The following is a 22,457-nucleotide window of genomic DNA, read 5'->3' on the forward strand; positions in this document are numbered from 1 at the left end:
TTTTGAATTTAATTTGTCTTGCACTGATATATTTTATACAATTGTCATCTCTCATTACTATATCAAGGAGGTATGTTACATTTAGTCTACTCTCTTAATATACACAATAATTCTAGAAAGTTCTTCAGGAGACTAATTATATATACGTATATTAAATAAATATTATTGGTGTTATTGTTATTGGTGCATCTGTCACAATATTTATTAGACATGAATGTTCCGTATACAAAAATATATAACAAAATTCTTAATAGTAAATAATAATGTAAATATGAATTATAAAACTATATAGCTAGTACGTCAGTAATAATTATCATCCATTCTCTAGCAGTTTGAATTTAAAACTATTAAAAGTTTAAGGAACCTCATCAATTCAATTCTAAACTTAAAATTATTAACTTTAAAATTGAATTATACCTACAGAAAGCAGCATAGTGTTCCTTAAGAAATATTTATCTTAAAGATTAAATAATGGTTAAAATTATTAAAATCATTGAATGAATACCTTATCATTTATTGAATGTAATTTAACTATATTTTAATAATAAAAATATAAAACTTTCTCTGTTGTTATTGATTTCCTATACCTAAAATAATATAACTTATTTTCATTTATCTTAAGTTTGTTTTCAAAATAACCTAGTGCCTCATTACAATATTTGTCGTGTATGTTTGCAATGTAGTAAACACAAATAGAGTTGGTATAAATTGATAAATATTGGGCTCAAAAAACTTATTATCCAGGGCTAAAAAATATGACTGAAAAAAAAACCAGAGTCTTTTTTTGTTTTCTCAGATACCGTCAGAGTTGTTATGAATACTAAGCTGTAGATTATTAATCCATATGGCTTCAGAATATTTTTTTAAACTATTCGAATGTAGAGACAACTCCGTTGTCTCAATTTTTAGAAAGGCAAACAAAACAGTGGTACCTGTGGCCTATATATGTACATACATTGCACAAGGAACAACAATAAATAAAGAAAAACAAAGATATTGTGTCATCATTATGAGTTACATCTCACGTGCGTTGGCATTCCGGAGGAATAAGATGTCATGCCTCTATCATATTCTGTAATTTTACAGCCTAATCTCACAGGACAACCAATTCAATTTTCTTCTTAAATAGTGTTTTCTGTAGATAATCCTTTACATTTGTTTTGTAACACAGAATCAAAACTGCGAGTAATTTACGGAGAACACGCTATGCCAAGTTGCTATAAGCAACTCCGAATGTATTTACCTATATACATTTCATATTGTTCTCGTTATCTTAAATCTAAATAATGTATGTAAAGTATTCAGTTTTAAGATAACGAGTAGAGATAAGATTCTTTAAAAATGAAAAATAAATATAGGTATATACCTAACAGTGGAGCATAATTTGCTTTTCTTTTTTTTAAGTAATTGAAACAATACCATTTTTTGCACCAAATAAATGACATGTTACAAATTCTAAAAAAAAAACACATTATACTGACGAGGTCATCGATTAAATATAAATAGATAATTTAGATGGATTATTTCACGTATATATAGATTACAATACAAATTATAAGAGATTAAACAGTCTTATCGGAAAATATTGATTTGTAAAACTAAAAAAGCATATATAAAAATGAGTAATCAGTATTAGATACGAAATCAAAGCCACTGTCAACTTCAGTGATGAAGGTCTTTGCGGTTTTTGTTGCGTCTATAACATGTTAGTATTTTGTTAAAATTGCATTACCTACTGTTTAAAAAAAATTGTAGCAATTGATATTTGTATTTGAAACATGAATTTCTTAATCTAATATATAAAATATAATAAATTTGATTACAGATATACATAGCATAATTATTATTAATAGAATATTTATTCTAAGATATTGTTATATCTTTGTATATATTTGTTAATACTGTTTAAATTATTATCCATCGTAGTCTACTTTATCTAATATGTATATGTATATATGTATGATGTAATTTGTAAAGGTGTAAATATTTACAAATTAAGTACATAATATTTAATGTCTTATGTTTTAAGTGTGTGCCGGGAATGCCATCCCTTTGGTTCCTGGTGACAACAGTCACTATGTAGAGGGCGAAAGTCGCTACATCTGGATGCTGGATGAAGACAGTGTACCGCAACTTGTTGATTTGGCAGAGCCTGTGGATGAGACTTTGGTGAATTCTCGTAATGAAGATAGTAATCAGTACTGGCTATATACCAGGTATTTTATTTACTTTATAATATACATTTATATAAGAATAATAATTCTAACTAATAATATTATTATAAACATTATAAAACATTTATTTATTTATTGTCAAATAAGACAGATGTGCTGTGACATCTAAATTATCTAATTATATTTAAGCATTACTCGACCTTGACTATGTAGGGGAAAAATCGAACTCTGGTAATATTTGAATACTATGTTTTTATTTTAGTATTTCATTATAGAAAAAAAATAAGTCAACTATATTTTTCAAGTTATTGTAAGCACTTTTTACATAACTGTACTTATATTTAAAAATCAAACTGTTTTTAAGATTTTTATAAGTATATATATTTACAAGTAATATATTTAAATATATGTATATATTTATAGTTTAAAATAATATTTTTATGTTGAGTATTATATATTTTTTATATATATTTTCAGGTTGAATCCTAACACCGCTCAAGTTTTAGTGAATGGCAATGCTAATACTGTATGGAACTCTAACTACGACGGCAGCAAACCTATTAAAGTTATTGCCCATGGATGGCAGGGCAGCGGAAACTCAGGAGTGAACTCTCTCGTCTCGTCTGCCTTTCTTGAAATAGAAGATGTTAATATCATCGTAGTAGACTGGCGTGTAGTAGCCAATAATAATTATGTTATTGCTGTTGTCGGTGTTCCAGGGGTAGGCCAATACGTAGGAAATTTCCTTGAATGGCTTATCAATACAGCCGGTGGAAATTGGAACAATGTGCATTTAATTGGATTCAGTTTAGGAGCCCATGTCGTTGGCAGTGCCGGCCTACAGGCTGGGGGACAACCGGCTCGCGTTACTGGTTAGTTATTTCAAAACTAATTTTATTTACTTTTATGGGAGATATACTTTAGGTTACTTTATTTTCATACTATGTTCTATGCGGAATAGATGAAGAGACACTGGCATATGCCAGAGTACTAAATATATATAATTGTTACATTAATTTTTTAATAAAACCCAGTAATTAGATCTTTTAAACGGAATATATATATGTATATATATATGTATATATATATATATATATGTGATATCTTTATTAGCTACTAAAGAATTTCTTATAAATTTGAGTACTTAAAAAGTATAAAGGTCCATTATCTATAATGTCATGCCATTATCTATAATCAATTGTCTATTTATAGAAGAAGTTATAAATCAAATGTCAATTGTCTATTTTAAGGGACATTTATTATACCAAAAATTAAATATAAAATTCTTTAAAGAATTTCGGCTCTAAATAACAATATTTATGAAATGTGTTAAATAAATCTCCATTATTATTTTAGGCTTGGACCCCGCAGGGCCGCTTTGGATTGGAAATCCGTCTGCACTAAATAGCAGTAATGGACAATACGTTGAAGCTATTCATACTGATGGTGGGCTTCAAGGAGTACTAATTCCGATCGGGGATGCTGACTTCTATCCCAATAATGGAAGACACCCTCAGCCTGGCTGCGCCACCAGCTCGTGCTCTCACGGCCGCGCACCACAACTGTTTGCATCCAGTGTCCGCACTAATCACTTGCAGGGCAGATTATGCGAAAGCTTTAACCAGGCACAAAATGAGCAGTGTAATGGCAGCATTTTGAATATGGGCAATGGCATCGTTAGCAAGAGAGGGTGAGACATTTTTATTCTTGAAATATATATGTATATTTACATGATACATATATTAATTAATTAATTACGGTTTATGAAATTTCAAACGAAACCAAAATTTTACATATGGCATCAAAAAGTATATTCTGACAATGTCAGGTCGCTGTCGCTGTCTGTCCGTCCCTATGTACGCTTATCATAGGGACTTATCTTTAAAAAAAACGCAACGGATTTTGAAGCAATTTTTCTTAATAGAGTCTCTAGAGGAAGGTTTATATATATAATACATGTACACCCGTGTGAAGCCAGTGCGAGTAGCTAGTATATTATAAACGCGTAAGTTTGTGAGCATGGATAGATGAATATATGTTACTCTTTCATGTAAAAGCTATTAAACGGATTTTGATGCAACTTTACAGTAATATAGCTGAAAACATCAGAATACAATGTGAATTGAACGAAATATAATGATAAAAATCGAGTACATGTGATGCAGACGAAGTTGCATGAGTCAGCTAGTCTTAAATAAATATAAAATTGATATAGCAGTATTAGCTCCATACTTTGGTTTTTAGAAATTAAAACGTATACGTCATAAGAAATTCCTAAATAAAATGTATTTTTAATGTTTGTTTTCAGTTCCGGTATCTATGGTCTGTCAACTGGAAGTTCGTGGCCTTATTGATTAAAAAAACAATAGTGTGTTCATCGTAACTTGTGTTTAAATCGTCATCATGTTGAGCTGTATACTACTGATCCACTATCTCTTTCAGACCTTTTACCATGTTTTACTTCTACTTTTTGTATCCATTAATGACTGCCATATATTAGAGAATAAAGTACATTTATGTAATTGTAAAGCTTCTGTTCATTAATTAGCATGCTTGATAGGTCTCTTAATTTTTAAGAATGTGTATAAGAATATTATATGACTTCAAAAATCCAATAAAGTTATGACTGAATATAAATTTTAATCGTACATTTTACGTATTTTTAAATTTCGTGTTACACATTATTAATATAGTTAAACGTTGGCCGGCTCGTGACCACGGCTAGTGCAGTCTGGTCGAAACGTCGAGAGAGGTAAATAAATTTATTTACCATAACATTATTCGTGTTAAAACCCCTTTAACTATATTATTAACACATTTTAAGTATTTTTATATATTTAAGTATTATATATAGACTATGGACCGGGGGGCATGTGTACCTGTTTAAATCCTATCTAATTGTACTTTCTCGATACATGACGTGACTAATCCAATTTTTATTGATAAAATATCAAACAAGACGCTATACGTGTTATGCGAATGATCAGATATAGCAAAACATTATTCTGAATATTGTATGGGCAACAGTTATTACTATCCAATTTTATATTGAATGAGAAACGTAGGTATTTACCATTGCTAATCTTAATTGTAAAATGAACATTAAGGTTAGGTCCTTAATTTTTTTAGGTATTTAATAGTTATTTAAAAAAATTCGAGGTCTAACATAATCGTATGAGAAATATATTTTTATTGTAATCTAATTCTCGTCTTTTTCGCACTTTGATGCATTCCAAGTTTATTTTCATATTTATAGAAAAGATAATATGACACCTAAAAACAAATAATCAAACCTACATAAGAATAAAAACATTTGCTGGGTCTAAAGTCTGTCGGAGGAGTTCTAAAGTGCTAGAGTAGTCATTACATATGTATATATGTAACTTTAATAGATAAGGAAGAGATTATTGTCTACTCTACTATATAAATACGAATTCTCAGTTATTTTGGTTATATTAGCCGAAATTAAATCTGTATGAAGTGACAAATTATCCAAGGTTCAGTTTAGGGTAAAAGTGATCACCAACCTTATCAAGACGCTTTCATAACAATCCTTTATGGAATGTTTAGGTATAGTCAAGAACTTTATCAGATGGAGACAATATGCTGGGAGCTCTTTCACCAAGTAGGGCAATGATCATAAGCCATGATAACTCTGTCGAGAGTGTACGACTGAAGAAGAAGATGTATTTCGTCGTACTCGATTAATCACATTCTTATCACAGAAAAATTCAGAGTCACTCTGTTGTTCTCTCCTTAATCACATTTATTGTAGTTTACTTTTTCATATAATACTGAAGAAATGTTTTTATATACTGGAACGGATACAACTGTAGGTGTGGTGTTACTGTACGATAACACGCACTTCATTTACTATTGTGACGAAATATATTTATTCACAATTGATAAATTAATTTGATTACTATGTAAAAGAGATTAAATCTGATTAAAACTCATTATCTAAATATATAATTTGTCTAAAAGACATAAAAAGGATATATAAACATGTTGGAACTTTATACAATCAAACACACAGGTAACTTCAGCCATGAAAGACATTGTAGTTCTTATTGCATCTATAGCATCTATAGCGTGTTAGTATTTTCTTATTTTTTAGTGATTACTTGATAAATAGTACAATTTAAATGATACAAATTTTAATTATAATATTTATAATTTGATTTTGTGTATTAATTATTGTTAAAACATTAAATTTATTGCATATATTTCATTGTTTTTCATTATAATATTTAGAGTTTATTCATATCCATTAATATAATTTTATTACAAGTGTGTACGTGCACCGCTGTTTCTCTGGTTCCCGATGATAACAGTCATTACGTCGAGGGTGAGAGTCGCTACATCTGGATGTTAGACGGTGAGGGTGTATCGCATCTTGTAGACCTAGAAGAGCCTGTTGATGAAACCTTGCTGAATGTCCGCAATGAAGGCAGCAATCAATACTGGCTATATACCAGGTTCATTTAAAAATCAATATTATTCATATAAATAACAGAATGTCATTAAATTTAAATACATTTCCCTATGAGTCATTAGTCTTACATTATTTAGCATAGTAGAAGATACAAATTAGGAAAAATAACAACAAAGCCTACGGTGCATTTAAATTAAAAAGTCGTGTGTGTAACTTTGTCTCACTTATTTCAGGCGCTAAGCAACTTACTTTGTAAACTGTGTATTTTTATTAGGTTGTAGGATGGAGATTAGGCAGTAATATTAGTCTTTTGAAATGGCAACGTATGAGTGGTATCGCGGGTGTCACAAGATGTTTATAGTGTTGTTCATGTATATACCGCGGTAACCGCTTACCATTAGATGGGCCGTTAGCCTGTTTGCCGTTCTAGTAAATTCTTTAAATAAGTAATTCTCTAAATATATCTACTGTAGCAAATCCGGAGTAGGTATGTCTTTTCAGTTAAATATATTTTTATGTTACCATTTATACAATAAATTTAATATTTAAAATAAAACTTAAACATTTTACTGTTTTGAAATTGCCAAAAAATAAGAATGGTTTTATTATGTCAATGGGTATCTTTTATGATTTTCTTTTTTTAGGCAAAATCCTAATACCGCAGAAACTTTAGTTTACGGTGACATCGACTCTATTTCGAACTCCAACTATAACAGCAGCAGACCAATAGCAGTTATTGTCCATGGATGGCAAAGCAATGGAAATACAGCGGTGACGTCTCTCATCAGGAATGATTTTCTTGCTGCTGAAGACACTAACGTCATCATAGTGGATTGGCGTACAGTAGCTAGTTCAAATTACTTAACTGCTGTTATTACCTCTATTGAGATTGGACAACTCATTGGAAATTTCCTTGAATGGATTATTAATACCACCGGCGGAGATTGGAATAATGTGCATTTAGTTGGAATCAGCTTGGGTGCTCATGTCGTTGGCAGTGCAGGAAGACAGGTTAATGGACAACCGGCTCGTGTGACGGGTTAGATGCAAAATCTATGTATATGTAGTTAATATATATGTATTATAAAGTCGTTATATACCTTTTCTGTAAGTGCCCACGTTTATGCCCACGTATAAAGGTAGGCGTACGTTACCTTGTCGGCCACTGTTTTGAACAGAGATCTAATTCTAATGTCTTAGATTCTTGATTCCTGACTTGTAACTGGCTAGGCTTCGTCTGCAATGGATTTTTTCTTAAAATATTATTCGCAGAACATATTTTTTTTCTTTGTTTTAACAGTTCTCAGCAATAGGTACTATGATACAGGATAAGAAACGGTAAAAATAATATACTAATACCGTTACGAGTGTCATGCTGAAGAACACATTTTAGCTATGAGTATTTTAAAAATTTGGCCGCCTATGGAACTAACTACTTAAAAAGATAAACGAGTTAAAACTCGTTAAATTAAGGGACTTAGATTAATAAGTATATTATATATGTAGGCTACGTGTAAAAGAACAACAATTATTGGGAGTGATTATTTGCAGGTTTAGATCCTGCTGGCCCTCTATGGATCGGAAACCCAAATGCTCTAAACAGAAATGATGGACAATACGTTGAAGCTATTCACACCGATGGCGGGATACAAGGCATACTAATTCCGATCGCAGACGCGGATTTCTATCCCAACGGTGGAAGACACCCTCAGCCTGGCTGCTCCACCACCTCGTGCTCTCACGGCCGCGCGCCACAACTGTTTGCCTCCAGTATACGCACTGACCATTTACAAGGAAGATTATGTGACAATTATTACCAGGCACAGAGCGTGGAGTGCAGTGGCATTGTTTTCAATATGGGCAATAGTATATTCTCTAAGAGAGGGTAAGAATCTAAATACGCTTTATATTCTAGTCGCCGTAATGTAAAAAATATTCGAAAAGAAGAAAAAGTTTATTTTGTGACTGTCTACTCAATTTTAAAAGTCAATTATTCACTTATAAGTAACAATTTCTTATAGAATGTCAGATTATTAGAAAGTAACATGCGATTTATTTCATGTCAAAAATAATAGAGGTCTCTATTATAATGTATATACGAACCTTGGTGCTTGCTAGTGTAAAAGATTAATTATTAATAATACATAAATATAATTAAATACAACATGTAGTGCCATACAATCTTACTGAATGGTTTTGGGGTTCCTCTAGTTAACAGACTCCATATAATAAATATTTTGAGGTTTACCAGATAACAATTAATTTATAAACCACTGTAATCAACTACATACTTATTATAAACGAATGTATCAGTACTTTATAATACACCCATGAAGCCATTATTACCAATGTACCATATCAGGTTGACCTCCATCTAATTCCCACTGGCAAGCATTGTGATAAATTTCTGACGAATTTGTCACGATAGGCTAACAGACCTGACTTTATGTCCACCTTGTCTTCTTCAACGTAAACCTCAACAATTCCGTTAGGTTTAATAAAATAAAAAAATCGCGGCTTCGTCTCGTTCTTGATTTTGTAATTTATATATATTATTATATCTACATGTAAAATTTTCAGTTCCGGCATTTATGGTCTGACTACAGGAAGTTCGTGGCCTTATTAATCTTTAAATAATATAAAACAAAGCAGCCGGAGCTGTCTGTTCGGTTATATCTTTTGTATTACGCAACGGATTTTAATGCAGTTTCCACCAATTGACAGAGTAATACAAGAGGAAGGTTTAAATGTATAATATATGCGTGTTATAGTATAGATCAAGAAAGAGAAATTATAAGAGTTATAATGGATCTGTGCAAAGCCCTAGTAAAATACATACAATGATCGATTGCTTTTGATTATGTCAAAGTAGTTAAACAACTCCATTATAATTATTATCTGAATATAATAAAAGTACTTTAAAGTTTTGTGTTACAACATTTATTATTAAATATCCTTTATTGCAGTATAGAATATAATATTAATACTAATTAGAAACAAACAAGAGTGGATTTATTTCTAAGAGGATCATATGAGATTACATTTTATCCTAGGATGTACTGTGTACTCGTATGTAACACATTGATATATATATTACTCACACACAAGTATACACTACAATGTGTTACAGACTATTATTACAGATATTACTATAAACTTAATACATGAGGCATATGGAATTTTAAGTGTGACACTAGAGCGAAATTGGTATTTCTAATAAATCAATAATATTGAAGCAATTACATAGCGTCATGTAGTCCAAACATATTAAAGCTTGCAATATACAATACAATAACATTATAGCTATTTAAATACATCTTTAGTAATACTACAGACAACATAATATTGCATAAATACGTATAGATATAGAATATCATACTCATGGATAGAAATGTTTGCATTGATCGAATATCGAAGTCACGACCAGCCAATATACTAAAATGCTAGAGCACAAGTAGTAAGATGGTAAATGCTATTCATGTTTTCTAACTATACCTATACATGTTATATTTTTAAACATTGATACACAAAATCAAATTACTTTTGTATATGAGTGGTCATTTCGTCTAACTGATTACACGACAATGATACTATACATTTGAAATATTGATAAATTAGTTAGATTATATTTGATTAAAAACTATTATCAAAATGCGTTTGTCTGAAAGGCAGAAGAAATATATATAAAAATGGCTAGTAAATATCATGTCTAATTATATCAATGATCAACTTCAATAATGAAGGTCCTTCTAGTTCTTATTGGGTTCATAGCTTGTTAGTATTTTGTAATATTTCCTAATAAACAGTTTAATAGTTTGTTTACGATTTCTATTTTGATAGTTATAATAGATATGTATAAAATCGTGCAACTTTTATTTTAGCGTGTGTTTGTAATGTTATACCCTCAATTCCTGGTGATAATAGTAACTATGTAGAGGGTGTTAACCGTTATATCTGGATGCCTGATGGTGAGGGTGTGCCGCAACTAGTAGACCTGGAACAGTCTGTATATGTTTCGAATCCCCGCTCTGGAGCTGATAATCAGTATTGGCTTTATACCAGGTTCGTTTACTTAAATATACATTGTATTGAAAATATATAATAAAAGTAAAATGTATAAAGTATAATATTGTTTAGAAACTATTTAGGTACACGTTACAAATTCGTGATAAAGTCAATTTTAGAAATTTGGTACGTTATGACAATAAATCGATATAAATTGATTTTTGGCTAAACAAAAATAAACATACAAACTCATAGAGACGTAAACAAATAGAGACACTTACAATATAAAACTTATAGAGATACTTAAATTACTGAAATAATTGTTTTCTATATTTCATGGCACTTACAAGTTACTTAACTTACTCATACTAATTGAATGCTCATGCCAATTGAATGTAGGTTACAGAAAATTAAAGGAATCACCCCCAAATACCTTTAATATTTTATATTATTGTTAATTTTCATATTATTATTATCATTATGATTACATAATTTGGATTACTTTTGTGGAACATATGAATATTTTGTTGAATTTGTAATCCCAACAAAAAATATTCAAACTCATTTATAAAATTTCCTTTTTTCCATTTTTCAGAGAAAATCCTATTAATGCTGAAATTTTGATAAATGGCGACGCTGAGTCTATCCGGAGCTCTAACTATAATAGCAGCAGACCTTTAATAGTTCTTGTCCACGGCTGGTATGGCAGTGCAAATTCAGAAGACAACATTCTGATCACGTCTGCTGTTCTCGAAGCAGACGACGTTAACGTTATCGTACTAGACTGGCATGTAGCTGCAAGTTTGGACTACGTGAATGCTGTTGCAAGCACTCTTGATGTTGGTGAATACTTAGCTAGTTTCCTTGAATGGCTCACGGATACGGACGATGAACATGCACGATGCTGTTGTTGTGTTGGTCCTTTTTGGAATAATCTGCATTTAATTGGATTCGGCTTGGGAGCTCATGTAATCGGAGTTGCTGGTCGACAAGTTGGAGGCAGACCGGGGCGGGTTACGGGTTAGTTTTCATTCATTTATATTTATCTCAAAAAAAAAAACAAGTCGCAGATAACAACTATGATTAAATGTGTTTTTTTTAATTAAAAGATAGCCTTATTGATAGATATAGATATTGTTATAGATGTCCTATGTCTTTTTGAAAATAAAGGTAGGTGTTTTAATAAATTAAAAAAATAGAAATGAATTTAGATATATATATATATATACATTAAGTTCCCCTTATTTAAATACTTATATGCATGAACTTCATGACTTACATTTTAGTAATTTTATTATTATATAATTTAAAACTATTTGGTATCTTTATTATATCCTGTAGACATGTATGTTGATATATGCAAAAAATACCAAATTAGTTTCTAATTTTGCAGGTTTGGATCCCTCTGGTCCACTTTGGAATGAAAACCCGAATGCATTGGACAGTAATGCTGGACGATACGTCGAAGCTATTCATACAGACGGTGGTAGTCTGGGTATATTCACCCCGATCGCAGACGCTGATTTCTATCCCAATGGCGGAAGAAACCCTCAACCTGGTTGTGCTATCAGTACCTGCTCTCACAACCGCGCACCAGAACTGTTTGCGTCCAGTGTTATTACTAATCACTTTGAAGGCAGGTTATGTGATGATATCAATCAGGCAGAGAATGTTCAGTGTAGCGGTAGCATTTTCAACATGGGCAACGCGATCAGCAATAAAAGAGGGTGAGGTTTTATTATCTAGTTACCTACTTATATTATTTTATTAACTTTATATATCCTGTGATTTTAGGTTGTGATTCTAGGTAATTCATTATAATAATAATAATATATATATAATGATAAAAATAGTAATAATAATAATAATAATAATAACCTTTGACAATTCACACAACGCTTTCTAGTGCCAAACTAAGCGGAGCTTGTGTTGTGGATACTAGACAGCTGATAGATTTTTTTTATACGTACATAAAACTTTCAGACAAATAAAATTGATGATGTTTATTGCAACATTATAAACACTGTCTGAATAAATCTTAACAAAATCTTATGACTGAGGATAGAAATTTATAACATAACAACTAACATAACATAACATAAAAACTAATAATTACTTAATAACGTACAACAGATCTTCCGGTAAAAAAGATATAGATATTCTTGAGTGAGACATGAATTAGTGACAGGATTATATAGGTATGAACTGTAAAATGTAAAATAAATAGAAATTTTCATAAGAAGTCTCAGGTTCTTATATAAATTTTTTTAGCGGTGTAGCTTTTCAAAAGAAGTCCTTTTGTACCCTAATTTTGATTATTTTCATTTTTGCAATTGATGGAGTCTTCCTTAGATGACCTTCTTCTATTTGGTCACGATTAAAAATTGTTTTTATTGTGGTCTATTATGGTATATAATTATTATATTTGTTTTCAGTTCCGGCATCTACGGCCTGGCAACGGGAAGTAATTGGCCTTTTTAATAATAAATAATGATATTATCGTACTTGTGTTTAATTGTATCTATTTAATTAAATGTATAAACTAATTAAATTATATTTTATTATTAATTGTATTGCACTATATGTTGTTTCTTTATGAATGTTCTTAGAATAAAAAGTAGTGACAATCGTTGTGAAATTTCAAACTGTCATTTGTAAGAGCTCAAGCGATCTGTTTTAACTTAGTGGTAATTCTATAAGTATAAATATATTAGGCACATTGATTGAAGTAGAAAAAGTATAATCCATCACATTTAAAATAAGTATTGTTGCTAAGTAACAGTTTGTATGTAACGTGCAACTGCAATCGGAACGAAGTAAATTATATTTACTACTATATATGTAATCCACTTAATATCTCTATCAAAATATAATAAATGTTATATTTTAGTAAAGTTGCTACTATTTGGCTTTTGTTATTTTTCTGAGATATACCTAATCCTTCGAATTATTTCCCAGATATTTTACTTATGTTGTTGTAGATTTCGTGAAATGCTTAATTTTATGTCATTTATCACTGTTGTATGGTCATTAAAGTTGAATGGCGACGTAAATATACAGAATCGAATTAGGAAACTATTATTTATTTAGTAATTTTAGAGCCCATTCTCCCTTTTTTATACCTTGATGGTAGCAAAGTAACATACAGCCAGATGGTAAAACTTGCCATTACACTCCTAAAACATCAGGAGTGTCACGTATACATTGCTGACTCTTAACAATCCCTAATTAATGCGTTAATATACTCGTAAACTCAAAATTTTGGATAGACATACTGTTAAGAAAAATCATCATAATAGTTCGAGTGTAGTATTACGGACCTTAAAGGAATAAAGCAATTTATAAATTCATACATACTCGTATAATCGCAAATTATGTAATTTATAATACAACGAATATATGTATGAAAGGGAATATGTGTATTCCTGAAGTTATATCTTTGACCAGCAATAATCACTATTTGCTAATTATTCAATAACCTAAATTTAATATATATACGTTTAAAAAAATATATTTGTATAAATCCTGATTCTATTGTACTAATAATAAAAAAATATGTAATTTAAAATTGAGCGTACAATTAACATAGACATTTATTATAATAAATAACCATTCAAAATGAGTAAATCTTCATTTGACATTAATTAAAATAAATTATCTATTCACAAACAAATTTTAGACAAGCTATAGCGATTGCTTGTAGTTTGACATCTTATTATAACGTCACGAATTTATTTGCACATAAAACTTGTACAAAAGTAAAGTTACTGCATGTCTTATGGCATTTACTGCTCTCATGTCAGATAAAACGAACAACTGAATTAACAAATTATGATAATCGTTTAATATCTATTATCAATTAATAAAAATAATCATATAAAAGCTAGATATACATATGTCGGATAATACACATTTATCATAATTTATTTGTGTAAAAACTGTAATAGGTCCACCAAAAAACATAAATGAAAATATCATGTTAAAAATCACGAATTTTAGTTACTTAATAGTACATGCAATTCTTTGCGAATAGCGTGTCGATATTTTATTAATAAACAATTAATAAAATATTGATAATATTATTGCATAAATAGAAATATTATTATTGCATAAATAGAAATATAATCTTAGTAAAAAATATATATATATATATCATAATTTTACCCTTTTACTTTTATTAGTGATTTTAGAGTTTGGATCTTATATTGATTTATTATGATAATTCATTAACATTAGGTATTCAAATTATAAGTATATAGGTCAGATTAGATTTATTATCTAATTATATCTGTGTATTGAAAACAAAACATACACGAGTATTATTTAATCATACCCCCAGTGAATTTCTGTCATGAAAGTCCTTCTAGTTATTGCCGTGTTTATAACATGTTGGTATTTTTTAATTTAACAATTAATTTATATATGTATATTTCATATACTTTCTGATTAACATTTTAGTATTTCAAATTATATATTGAACATATTTTTTATTTTTTTAAAAGTAATTATTTATTTAAGTGTGTGCTGGCAGTGCCATACCCTTGGTTCCTGGTGATAATTAATTAGAGATTTAAAGCAATTACATAGAGGGTGAGAGCCGCTACATTTGGATGCCGGATGGAGAGGGTGTGCCGAGACTAGTAGACTTAAAAGAGCCTGTAGATGAAATTCCGCCCAATACTCGTCGTGGTGCCAATAATCAATACTGGCTTTTAACCAGGTCTGTTTACTTATACGTTATATGAATCTATTAATAGAGAATTTATTAGTAGATAACTTTTATACCAACGTAATAAATAATAAAATAACTGACGGGAAGGGATTGTTAGCAATGGTAACTAATGGCTACATTTTTAGCAATGTGCTGTATCAGTGTAACCAGCACTTGGACCCCCTGGAAGACGTTGTGGTTTACTAGTGGTGCATATGCCAAGATGTGTGATGATCTAATTGGTTTGACTCCATACTCTATCATCCTCTACTAGCTCTCCACTAGAGCAGGTGGATGTGCTATTGCATATTCATTATGAATGAATATGAAATAGCACATCCACCTGTAATATATATAATAGAATACTTTTATACTGTTACTTTTGTTGCAGCTAATTCATTTATATTCGGTTATTTCTTTCTAGGCAAAACCCTACCATTTATCAAATTTTGGAAGATGGTGATGTCAACTCTATTCTAAACTCTTATTACGACGGTAGCAGACCTTTAGTAGTTGTTGTACATGGGTGGATTGACAATGCATATACCGTACTATCTATGGGACATACTTTTCTTGCCGTATACGATGTTAACGTCATCGCAGTGGACTGGCGTACTGTCGCTAATTTAAATTATGTTACTGCCGTTAATGGCGTTCCTGAAGTAGGTCAATTTCTTGGCAACTTTGTCAACTGGCTTATTGAGACTGTTGGAGGGAATTGGAACAATGTGCACTTGATAGGAATTAGTTTGGGCGCTCATGTTGTGGGCAGTGCAGGCCTGCAGGTTGGAGGACGATCAGCTCGTGTTACTGGTTAGTATTATATCATTTAGATAAGGTTAATAGGTTTTTGGGAATGAGCATTAAAATTTATATATAATACATTTAAAGAAATGAAACAATGATTTAAAGATAATGTGCAATTTCAGTTTCGTGTCCGTTCTTCTCAACTATCTAATGAAACAAATAAAAAATGATAGGGATAGTGATAAAAATATGATGTACATAAACAAAAAGCGTCGTATATGGTTAATAAATTCTTAATAACTTGTTATATTTACCTGATTTGATTATTTTCATAGGTATAGATCCAGCAGGTCCTTTATGGAGTGGAAATCCTAACGCTCTGAACGCAAGTGCAGCACAATACGTTGAAGGAATTCATACTGATGGCGGTCGTCTTGGTATATTTGATCCAATTGGAGACGCTGATTTCTACCCCAATGGGGGCAGGCATCCACAACCTGGCTGCTTGACAATCGTATGCTCTCACGGTCGCTCATTTACACTGTTCGCATCCAGTGTTATTACTGATCACTTACAAGGAAGATCGTGCACCGGTATTGAACAAGCTGAAAATGTACAGTGCAGCGGTACCGTATTCAACATGGGCAATGGCATTTTCACTAAGAGAGGGTGAGATATATTTCATAAAAAAATTTGCGATACTTTGCTCTTACATATATACAGACCCGGTAAATGTTGTTTTGCCATATAAATGTTATTTAGGAGTGTATGTTTTTTTCATCATGAAAACAATTGTCTCAAAATAAAAGTTTTGTTAGACTGAGAAACTTAAGAGGTATAAAAAATAGATGACAACTTATTTTTAGACCTACCACACACATAATATACTCATAAAATTTCATAAAATTCGGTCAAGCTGTTTTAGAGTAGTCGGGACCTGACACTATGACATAAGAATTTTATACATTAGATATTGACAGATATTTATTTACATTATTTCCAGAGCTGGCATTTACGGATTAACTACTGAGGATTCGTGGCCTTATTAGAATACAGAATAAATTACCGATAAGTACCTAATAAATTTCTTTTAATTTTATCATTTGACATTTATATAATTACAATATATAATAATTATTACTAGTACTAAATATTAGCCGTCGCAAATTTACATGAATAGTAAAATTATATCACGTTGTCATTCCAGAAGATAAAGATTTTATGAATTAGGTCTGAGGATGAAGAAAGAAGGCCACTGGCTTAGTAATTATTGTTTTCGTGTTATACAACCTTATTTGTGCTCTATGAGTAACAAGACATACACCTAAGCTTCACAAAGGAGTACATATATCGAACTTACAAACCTTTCTTTTAAATGTCCTGAATTTATTGCTGAAAACTGCATTAAAATCTGTTACGTAGTTTAAAAGACCTAAGCGTGCAGGCAGTGGGAGCCACTTAGTTTCATATACTATATGAAGATTGTACAGGCGGGGAACAGAATTTATTTACAAATTATATTAATTATATTACAAATAAAATTAAATTAAAAAATTAAATTACATATTGTCTGTATGTGAGATTTTTGTTAACTGGTCCTTGTATTTAAATGTACATCATTTACCTGAGAAAGAAAATATGATACATGTCAATAGCAACAGTCGACAGAATATCTCTGATTATCTTATCTGTTGTTTAATTGTATTATTTAAATGTGTATTAACTTATTAAATTACATATTATTATTAATTGTATTACAGTATATGTTGTTTCTTTATGAAAATACTAATAGAACTTAGAAACTCTTAGAACAAAAACTAGTGTTCGAAAACCGTTGTGGAATTTCAAACTGTCATTTGTAAGAGTTTAAGCGATCTGTTTTAACTTAGTGGTAATTCTATAAGTAAAAATGCAATAAATATTATATTTTAGTACAGTTGCTATTTTAATCCGGCTTTTATTATTATTCTGAGATGTACCTAATCCTCCGAATTATTTCCCAGATATTTCACTTATGTTCCTATAGACTTCGTGAAGTGCTTAATTTTATGTCATTTATGTCTGGTGCATAGTCGTTAAAGTTGAATGGCGACATAAATATAAAAATCGCAGTTATTAGAAAACTATTTCATTGCACTTTCTCATTCAAACTTTTTTATACCTTGACGATGGATAACTAGTCTATAGATAGAAGGTCTAGGCATCGCATATGCATCCACAGTAATAGTAAATGATTACTGCAGTCTATGGACTCTTGAAATACCAAGGGTGTCACGTGCGCTTTGCGAACCTTAAGAAACCCTAATTATCACATTACTATACTCAATGAGCGAGTATACACTACATTTGTATACACTTTTAAAAAATATATGTAATGTTGTATATACGCAAAAACAATTGATTTTAACTTAAAATATAATATCACAATTTTTTTGGACATTAAACTTGTACCGAAACAAAATTAGCAGTATATCTTATGGCATGTTTTACATTCTAGCCTCATCATCATCATTACATAGTATAAGACAAAGTCGCTGTCGCTGTTTGTCCCTATGTTTAAATTTTAAAAACACGGATTATGCGCAACGGATTGTGAAGCGGTTTTTTTAATAGATAGAATGATTCAAGAAGAATGTTTATATGTATAATACATGTACACCCGTGCGAAGCCGAGATGGGTAGCTAGTATCAGATAAAACGAACTCCTGAATTAACAAATTATCATTTATCGTATTAATATTATTAATTAATAAAAATAATCATATACAATTTAGATATCCTATGTCTGATAAAACATATTTATCATAATTTATTTGTGTTAAAAATGAAATAGGTCTACCAATTAAATATGGATAAAAATAACATATACAACATCACGAATTTTGATTGTATTTGCAATGTACTGCAATGTTCTTCTTTGCGAATAGCGTGTTGATATTTTTATTATTTATATTATTGCCTAAATAGTGAAACAAAGAACAAAAATTTACTGATATTTAATAAAATTATAATTGTAATATCGAATTTTACGTTTAATAAATTTCTGTAATTTTTAAAAGTATTTATTAGTATAATATTTCTAGGTTGTCTGTAAAAGATTGCTATTAATGATACAATCGTTATTTCTTAAGAACAGTTGTATAAATTTTTCTTATTTTATATATTTTCTTGGATTCAGTAACAAGTTACATATTATTATTATTTCTTTATATAGTTTGTATTAGTTTCTAAATACATTGTGCATAACAATTTATGAAAATTATATCTTTTGGTTAATATTATGTAGAGCGAGTTTTTTAGAAGTCGTATTTTAGTTTTAAAATAGCTGTACTCGCGACTTCGTCCGCGTGGAATTTAACTTTGTTTTTCTAAAATAAAATATTTATTCTAAAATAAAAGTAGCCTAAGTTACTCCGTATTACATCAGCTACCTGCCAAAAAAGGTCCCGTCAAAATCGGTCCAGCCATTTCAGAGATTAGCCGAAACAAACAGAAATTATATAAAATGTTAATTTGATGTATGTACCATATTTATATTCATATGCATGTAGTAAAAAATGATTTTTTTACTATTACAAACATACACTTAAATTTTATTTATATGTTGATGTTTATTTTACGTTTAAAGTATTTGGATGTGATATTAATTTGTTATTATGTTAATTTATTACCATTAAACATATACCTATATTCAAATTTTAGGTATATAGGTCAGATTAGATTTATTATCTAATTATATCGATGTATTAAAAGCAAAACATACACGAGTATTATTTATCATACCCCCAGTGAATTTCAGTCATGAAAGTCCTCCTAATTCTCTCTGTGTTTATAACGCGTTGGTATTTCTTAGTTTAACAATAACTTTATATTTATATTTTCTGAATAACATTTTAGTATTTTAAATTATATATTACCCATATTTTTTACTTCTAAAAGTAATTATTTATTTAAGTGTGTGCTGGAAGTGCCATACCCTTGGTTCCTGGCGACAACAGCAACTACATAGAGGGTGAGAGCCGCTACATTTGGATGCCGGATGGAGAGGGTGTGCCGAGACTAGTAGACTTAAAAGAGCCTGTAGATGAAATTCCGCCCAATACTCGTCGTGGTGCCAATAATCAATACTGGCTTTTAACCAGGTCTGTTTACTGATATGTTATACGAATATTTTATTAGTAGATAAGTATTTATACCAATAAAACAATAAATGAGGGGAAGCGATTCTTAGTAATGGTAACTAATGGTTACATTTTTAGCAATGTACTATATCAGGGTAACCATCACTTGGACCCGCTGGAAGACGTTGTAGTTTACTAGTGGTGAATATACCAAGATGCGCGATGATCTAATTGAACTGACTTCATGCTCTCTGACATCATCTTTAACTGGCGCCCCACTAGAGTAGGCATTCCGTTAGAGCAGCTGGATGTACATCCATACAATATAAATAATAGAATACCTCTATATTACAGTTAATTAATTCATATTCGGTTATTTCTTTCTAGGCAAAACCCTGCCATTTATCAAATTTTGGAACATGGTGATGTCAACTCTATTATAAACTCTAATTACGATGGTAGCAGACCTTTAGTAGTTGTTGTCCATGGGTGGAATAACAATGCATATGCCGTACTATCTATGGGATATATTTTTCTTGCCGTATATGATGTTAATGTCATCGTAGTGGACTGGCGTACTGTAGCTATTTCAAATTATGTTACTGCCGTCAATGGCGTTCCTGAAGTAGGCCAATTTCTTGGTAACTTTGTCAACTGGCTTATTGAGACTGTTGGAGGGAATTGGAACAATGTGCACTTTACTTGTACTTTTATAGGAATTAGTTTGGGCGCTCATGTTGTGGGCAGTGCAGGCCTGCAGGTTGGTGGACGATCAGCTCGAGTTACTGGTTAGTATTGTATCTTTTTTATTAATCTAAGCTCTTGCCAATATTCATGATCTGCCATCAATCTCTTTACTTGTTGAAACAACATGACTCTAATTGTCTCCTTAATAGATTAGTTAGATAAGGTTAATAGGATATTTATGGGCATTCCCATAAAAAAAAATTAAATTTTACGGGATGAATGGTAGAGAAAAACATATTACGACGACCCCAAATGAATGGGATAAGGAAGAAGCAAAAGCAGATGGGCATTAAAATTTAGATGTGTAAACATAAACAGAAAGATCTATAAAATTATATATGTTAAACACACACATTTTATAAGCGAACTGGACGGTAGGGATAGTGATAAAAATATGATGTACTTAAACAAAAATCGTCTTATATAGTTAATACATTTCTAATAACTTTTTGTATTTTTATATTTTCCTGATTTGATTTGAATTATTTTCATAGGTATAGATCCAGCCGGTCCTTTATGGAGTAGAAATCCTAACGCTCTGAACGCAAGTGCAGCACAATACGTTGAAGGAATTCATACTGATGGCGGTCGTCTTGGTATATTTGATCCGATTGGAGACGCTGATTTCTACCCCAATGGGGGCAGGCATCCGCAACCTGGCTGCTTGACAACCGTATGCTCTCACGGTCGCTCATTTACACTGTTCGCATCCAGTGTTATTACTGATCACTTACAAGGTAGATTATGCACCGATGTTGAACAAGCTGAAAATGTACAGTGCAGCGGTACCGTATTCAACATGGGCAATGGCGTTTTCACTAAGAGAGGGTGAGATATATTTCATAGTAATTTTTGCGACTCTATGCACTTATATATATACAGACCCGGCAAATGTTGTTTTACCATATACATTTTATTTAGGAGTGAATGTTTTTTTTCATCATGAAAACGATTGTCTCAAATTAAAAGTTTTGTTTGGAAATAGAACATTTGGAGTGAGCCACACTTATTACTTAGAAGTATAAAAAATAGATGACAACCTATTCTTAGACCTACTACACACATAATATACACATGAAATTTCATCAAAATCGGTCAAGTTGTTTTAGATTAGTCGGGACCTGACACTATGACATAAGAATTTTATACATTAGATATTGATAGATATTTATATACATTATTTTCAGAGCTGGCATTTACGGATTAACTACGGAAGATTCGTGGCCTTATTAGAATACAGAATAAATTACCGATAAGTACCTAATAAATTTCTTTTAATTTTATCATCTTGATATTTCATACGTAACAATTATAATATATGTATAATAATTAGTAGTTTCTACAATAATATTTACTTTTTATATAATTGAAATGGAAAACCTAGTAACTAAATGTTAACCGTCCCATATTTTCATGAATATGTAGTAATATAATATTACGATGTCATGTACATAACGTCAGTAGTACCACCACCACTAAAGCGTTGTGACTACCGAAGATTAAGATGTTATGAACTG

General features: G+C 30.6%; 5 protein-coding genes across 5 annotated transcripts; all 5 read left to right on the forward strand.

Moving 5' to 3' along the window:
- The first annotated feature begins 1,668 nt into the window (after positions 1-1,668).
- LOC131843400 (pancreatic triacylglycerol lipase-like) lies at positions 1,669-4,805 on the forward strand. The gene is made up of 5 exons (XM_059192032.1): positions 1,669-1,705; positions 2,030-2,216; positions 2,652-3,046; positions 3,531-3,864; positions 4,483-4,805. The coding sequence occupies exons 1-5, from the start codon at positions 1,669-1,671 to the stop codon at positions 4,526-4,528; spliced, it is 999 nt and encodes a 332-aa protein (XP_059048015.1). The 3' UTR covers positions 4,529-4,805.
- Positions 4,806-6,222: 1,417 nt separating this feature from the next.
- LOC131843423 (lipase member H-like) lies at positions 6,223-9,391 on the forward strand. The gene is made up of 5 exons (XM_059192064.1): positions 6,223-6,268; positions 6,466-6,652; positions 7,254-7,648; positions 8,161-8,494; positions 9,190-9,391. The coding sequence occupies exons 1-5, from the start codon at positions 6,223-6,225 to the stop codon at positions 9,233-9,235; spliced, it is 1,008 nt and encodes a 335-aa protein (XP_059048047.1). The 3' UTR covers positions 9,236-9,391.
- Positions 9,392-10,346: 955 nt separating this feature from the next.
- On the forward strand, positions 10,347-13,095 carry LOC131843417 (endothelial lipase-like). Its single transcript, XM_059192052.1, has 5 exons — positions 10,347-10,383; positions 10,491-10,671; positions 11,210-11,634; positions 12,008-12,341; positions 13,050-13,095. The coding sequence occupies exons 1-5, from the start codon at positions 10,347-10,349 to the stop codon at positions 13,093-13,095; spliced, it is 1,023 nt and encodes a 340-aa protein (XP_059048035.1).
- Positions 13,096-14,965: 1,870 nt separating this feature from the next.
- LOC131843418 (pancreatic triacylglycerol lipase-like) lies at positions 14,966-17,121 on the forward strand. The gene is given in 5 exon segments (XM_059192054.1): positions 14,966-15,002; positions 15,133-15,334; positions 15,750-16,138; positions 16,408-16,741; positions 17,076-17,121. Coding segments are annotated over 5 exon segments (1,008 nt in total).
- Positions 17,122-19,873: 2,752 nt separating this feature from the next.
- On the forward strand, positions 19,874-22,173 carry LOC131843424 (lipoprotein lipase-like). Its single transcript, XM_059192065.1, has 5 exons — positions 19,874-19,910; positions 20,028-20,214; positions 20,581-20,981; positions 21,435-21,768; positions 22,128-22,173. The coding sequence occupies exons 1-5, from the start codon at positions 19,874-19,876 to the stop codon at positions 22,171-22,173; spliced, it is 1,005 nt and encodes a 334-aa protein (XP_059048048.1).
- The last annotated feature ends 284 nt before the right edge of the window (positions 22,174-22,457 follow it).

This window comes from Achroia grisella, unplaced genomic scaffold (assembly GCF_030625045.1).
Source record: "Achroia grisella isolate CSIRO2021 unplaced genomic scaffold, CSIRO_AGI_Agris_v1 utg308, whole genome shotgun sequence".
Lineage (NCBI taxonomy): Eukaryota > Metazoa > Arthropoda > Insecta > Lepidoptera > Pyralidae > Achroia > Achroia grisella.

What these genes read in the sequence shown, in the direction of transcription:
- LOC131843400 (XM_059192032.1), top strand. Translation starts at nt 1,669, where the DNA reads ATGAAGGTCTTTGCGGTTTTTGTTGCGTCTATAACAT. An exon ending in TTTTGTTGCGTCTATAACAT is followed by an intron (nt 1,706 to 2,029) that starts GTTAGTATTTTG and finishes TTATGTTTTAAG; the next exon opens with TGTGTGCCGGGAATGCCATC. An exon ending in CAGTACTGGCTATATACCAG is followed by an intron (nt 2,217 to 2,651) that starts GTATTTTATTTA and finishes ATATATTTTCAG; the next exon opens with GTTGAATCCTAACACCGCTC.
- LOC131843423 (XM_059192064.1), top strand. Translation starts at nt 6,223, where the DNA reads ATGAAAGACATTGTAGTTCTTATTGCATCTATAGCATCTATAGCGT. An exon ending in CAATACTGGCTATATACCAG is followed by an intron (nt 6,653 to 7,253) that starts GTTCATTTAAAA and finishes TTCTTTTTTTAG; the next exon opens with GCAAAATCCTAATACCGCAG. An exon ending in AGTATATTCTCTAAGAGAGG is followed by an intron (nt 8,495 to 9,189) that starts GTAAGAATCTAA and finishes TAAAATTTTCAG; the next exon opens with TTCCGGCATTTATGGTCTGA.
- LOC131843417 (XM_059192052.1), top strand. Translation starts at nt 10,347, where the DNA reads ATGAAGGTCCTTCTAGTTCTTATTGGGTTCATAGCTT. An exon ending in CAGACCGGGGCGGGTTACGG is followed by an intron (nt 11,635 to 12,007) that starts GTTAGTTTTCAT and finishes CTAATTTTGCAG; the next exon opens with GTTTGGATCCCTCTGGTCCA. An exon ending in GCGATCAGCAATAAAAGAGG is followed by an intron (nt 12,342 to 13,049) that starts GTGAGGTTTTAT and finishes ATTTGTTTTCAG; the next exon opens with TTCCGGCATCTACGGCCTGG.
- LOC131843424 (XM_059192065.1), top strand. Translation starts at nt 19,874, where the DNA reads ATGAAAGTCCTCCTAATTCTCTCTGTGTTTATAACGC. An exon ending in ACGATCAGCTCGAGTTACTG is followed by an intron (nt 20,982 to 21,434) that starts GTTAGTATTGTA and finishes TTATTTTCATAG; the next exon opens with GTATAGATCCAGCCGGTCCT. An exon ending in GGCGTTTTCACTAAGAGAGG is followed by an intron (nt 21,769 to 22,127) that starts GTGAGATATATT and finishes CATTATTTTCAG; the next exon opens with AGCTGGCATTTACGGATTAA.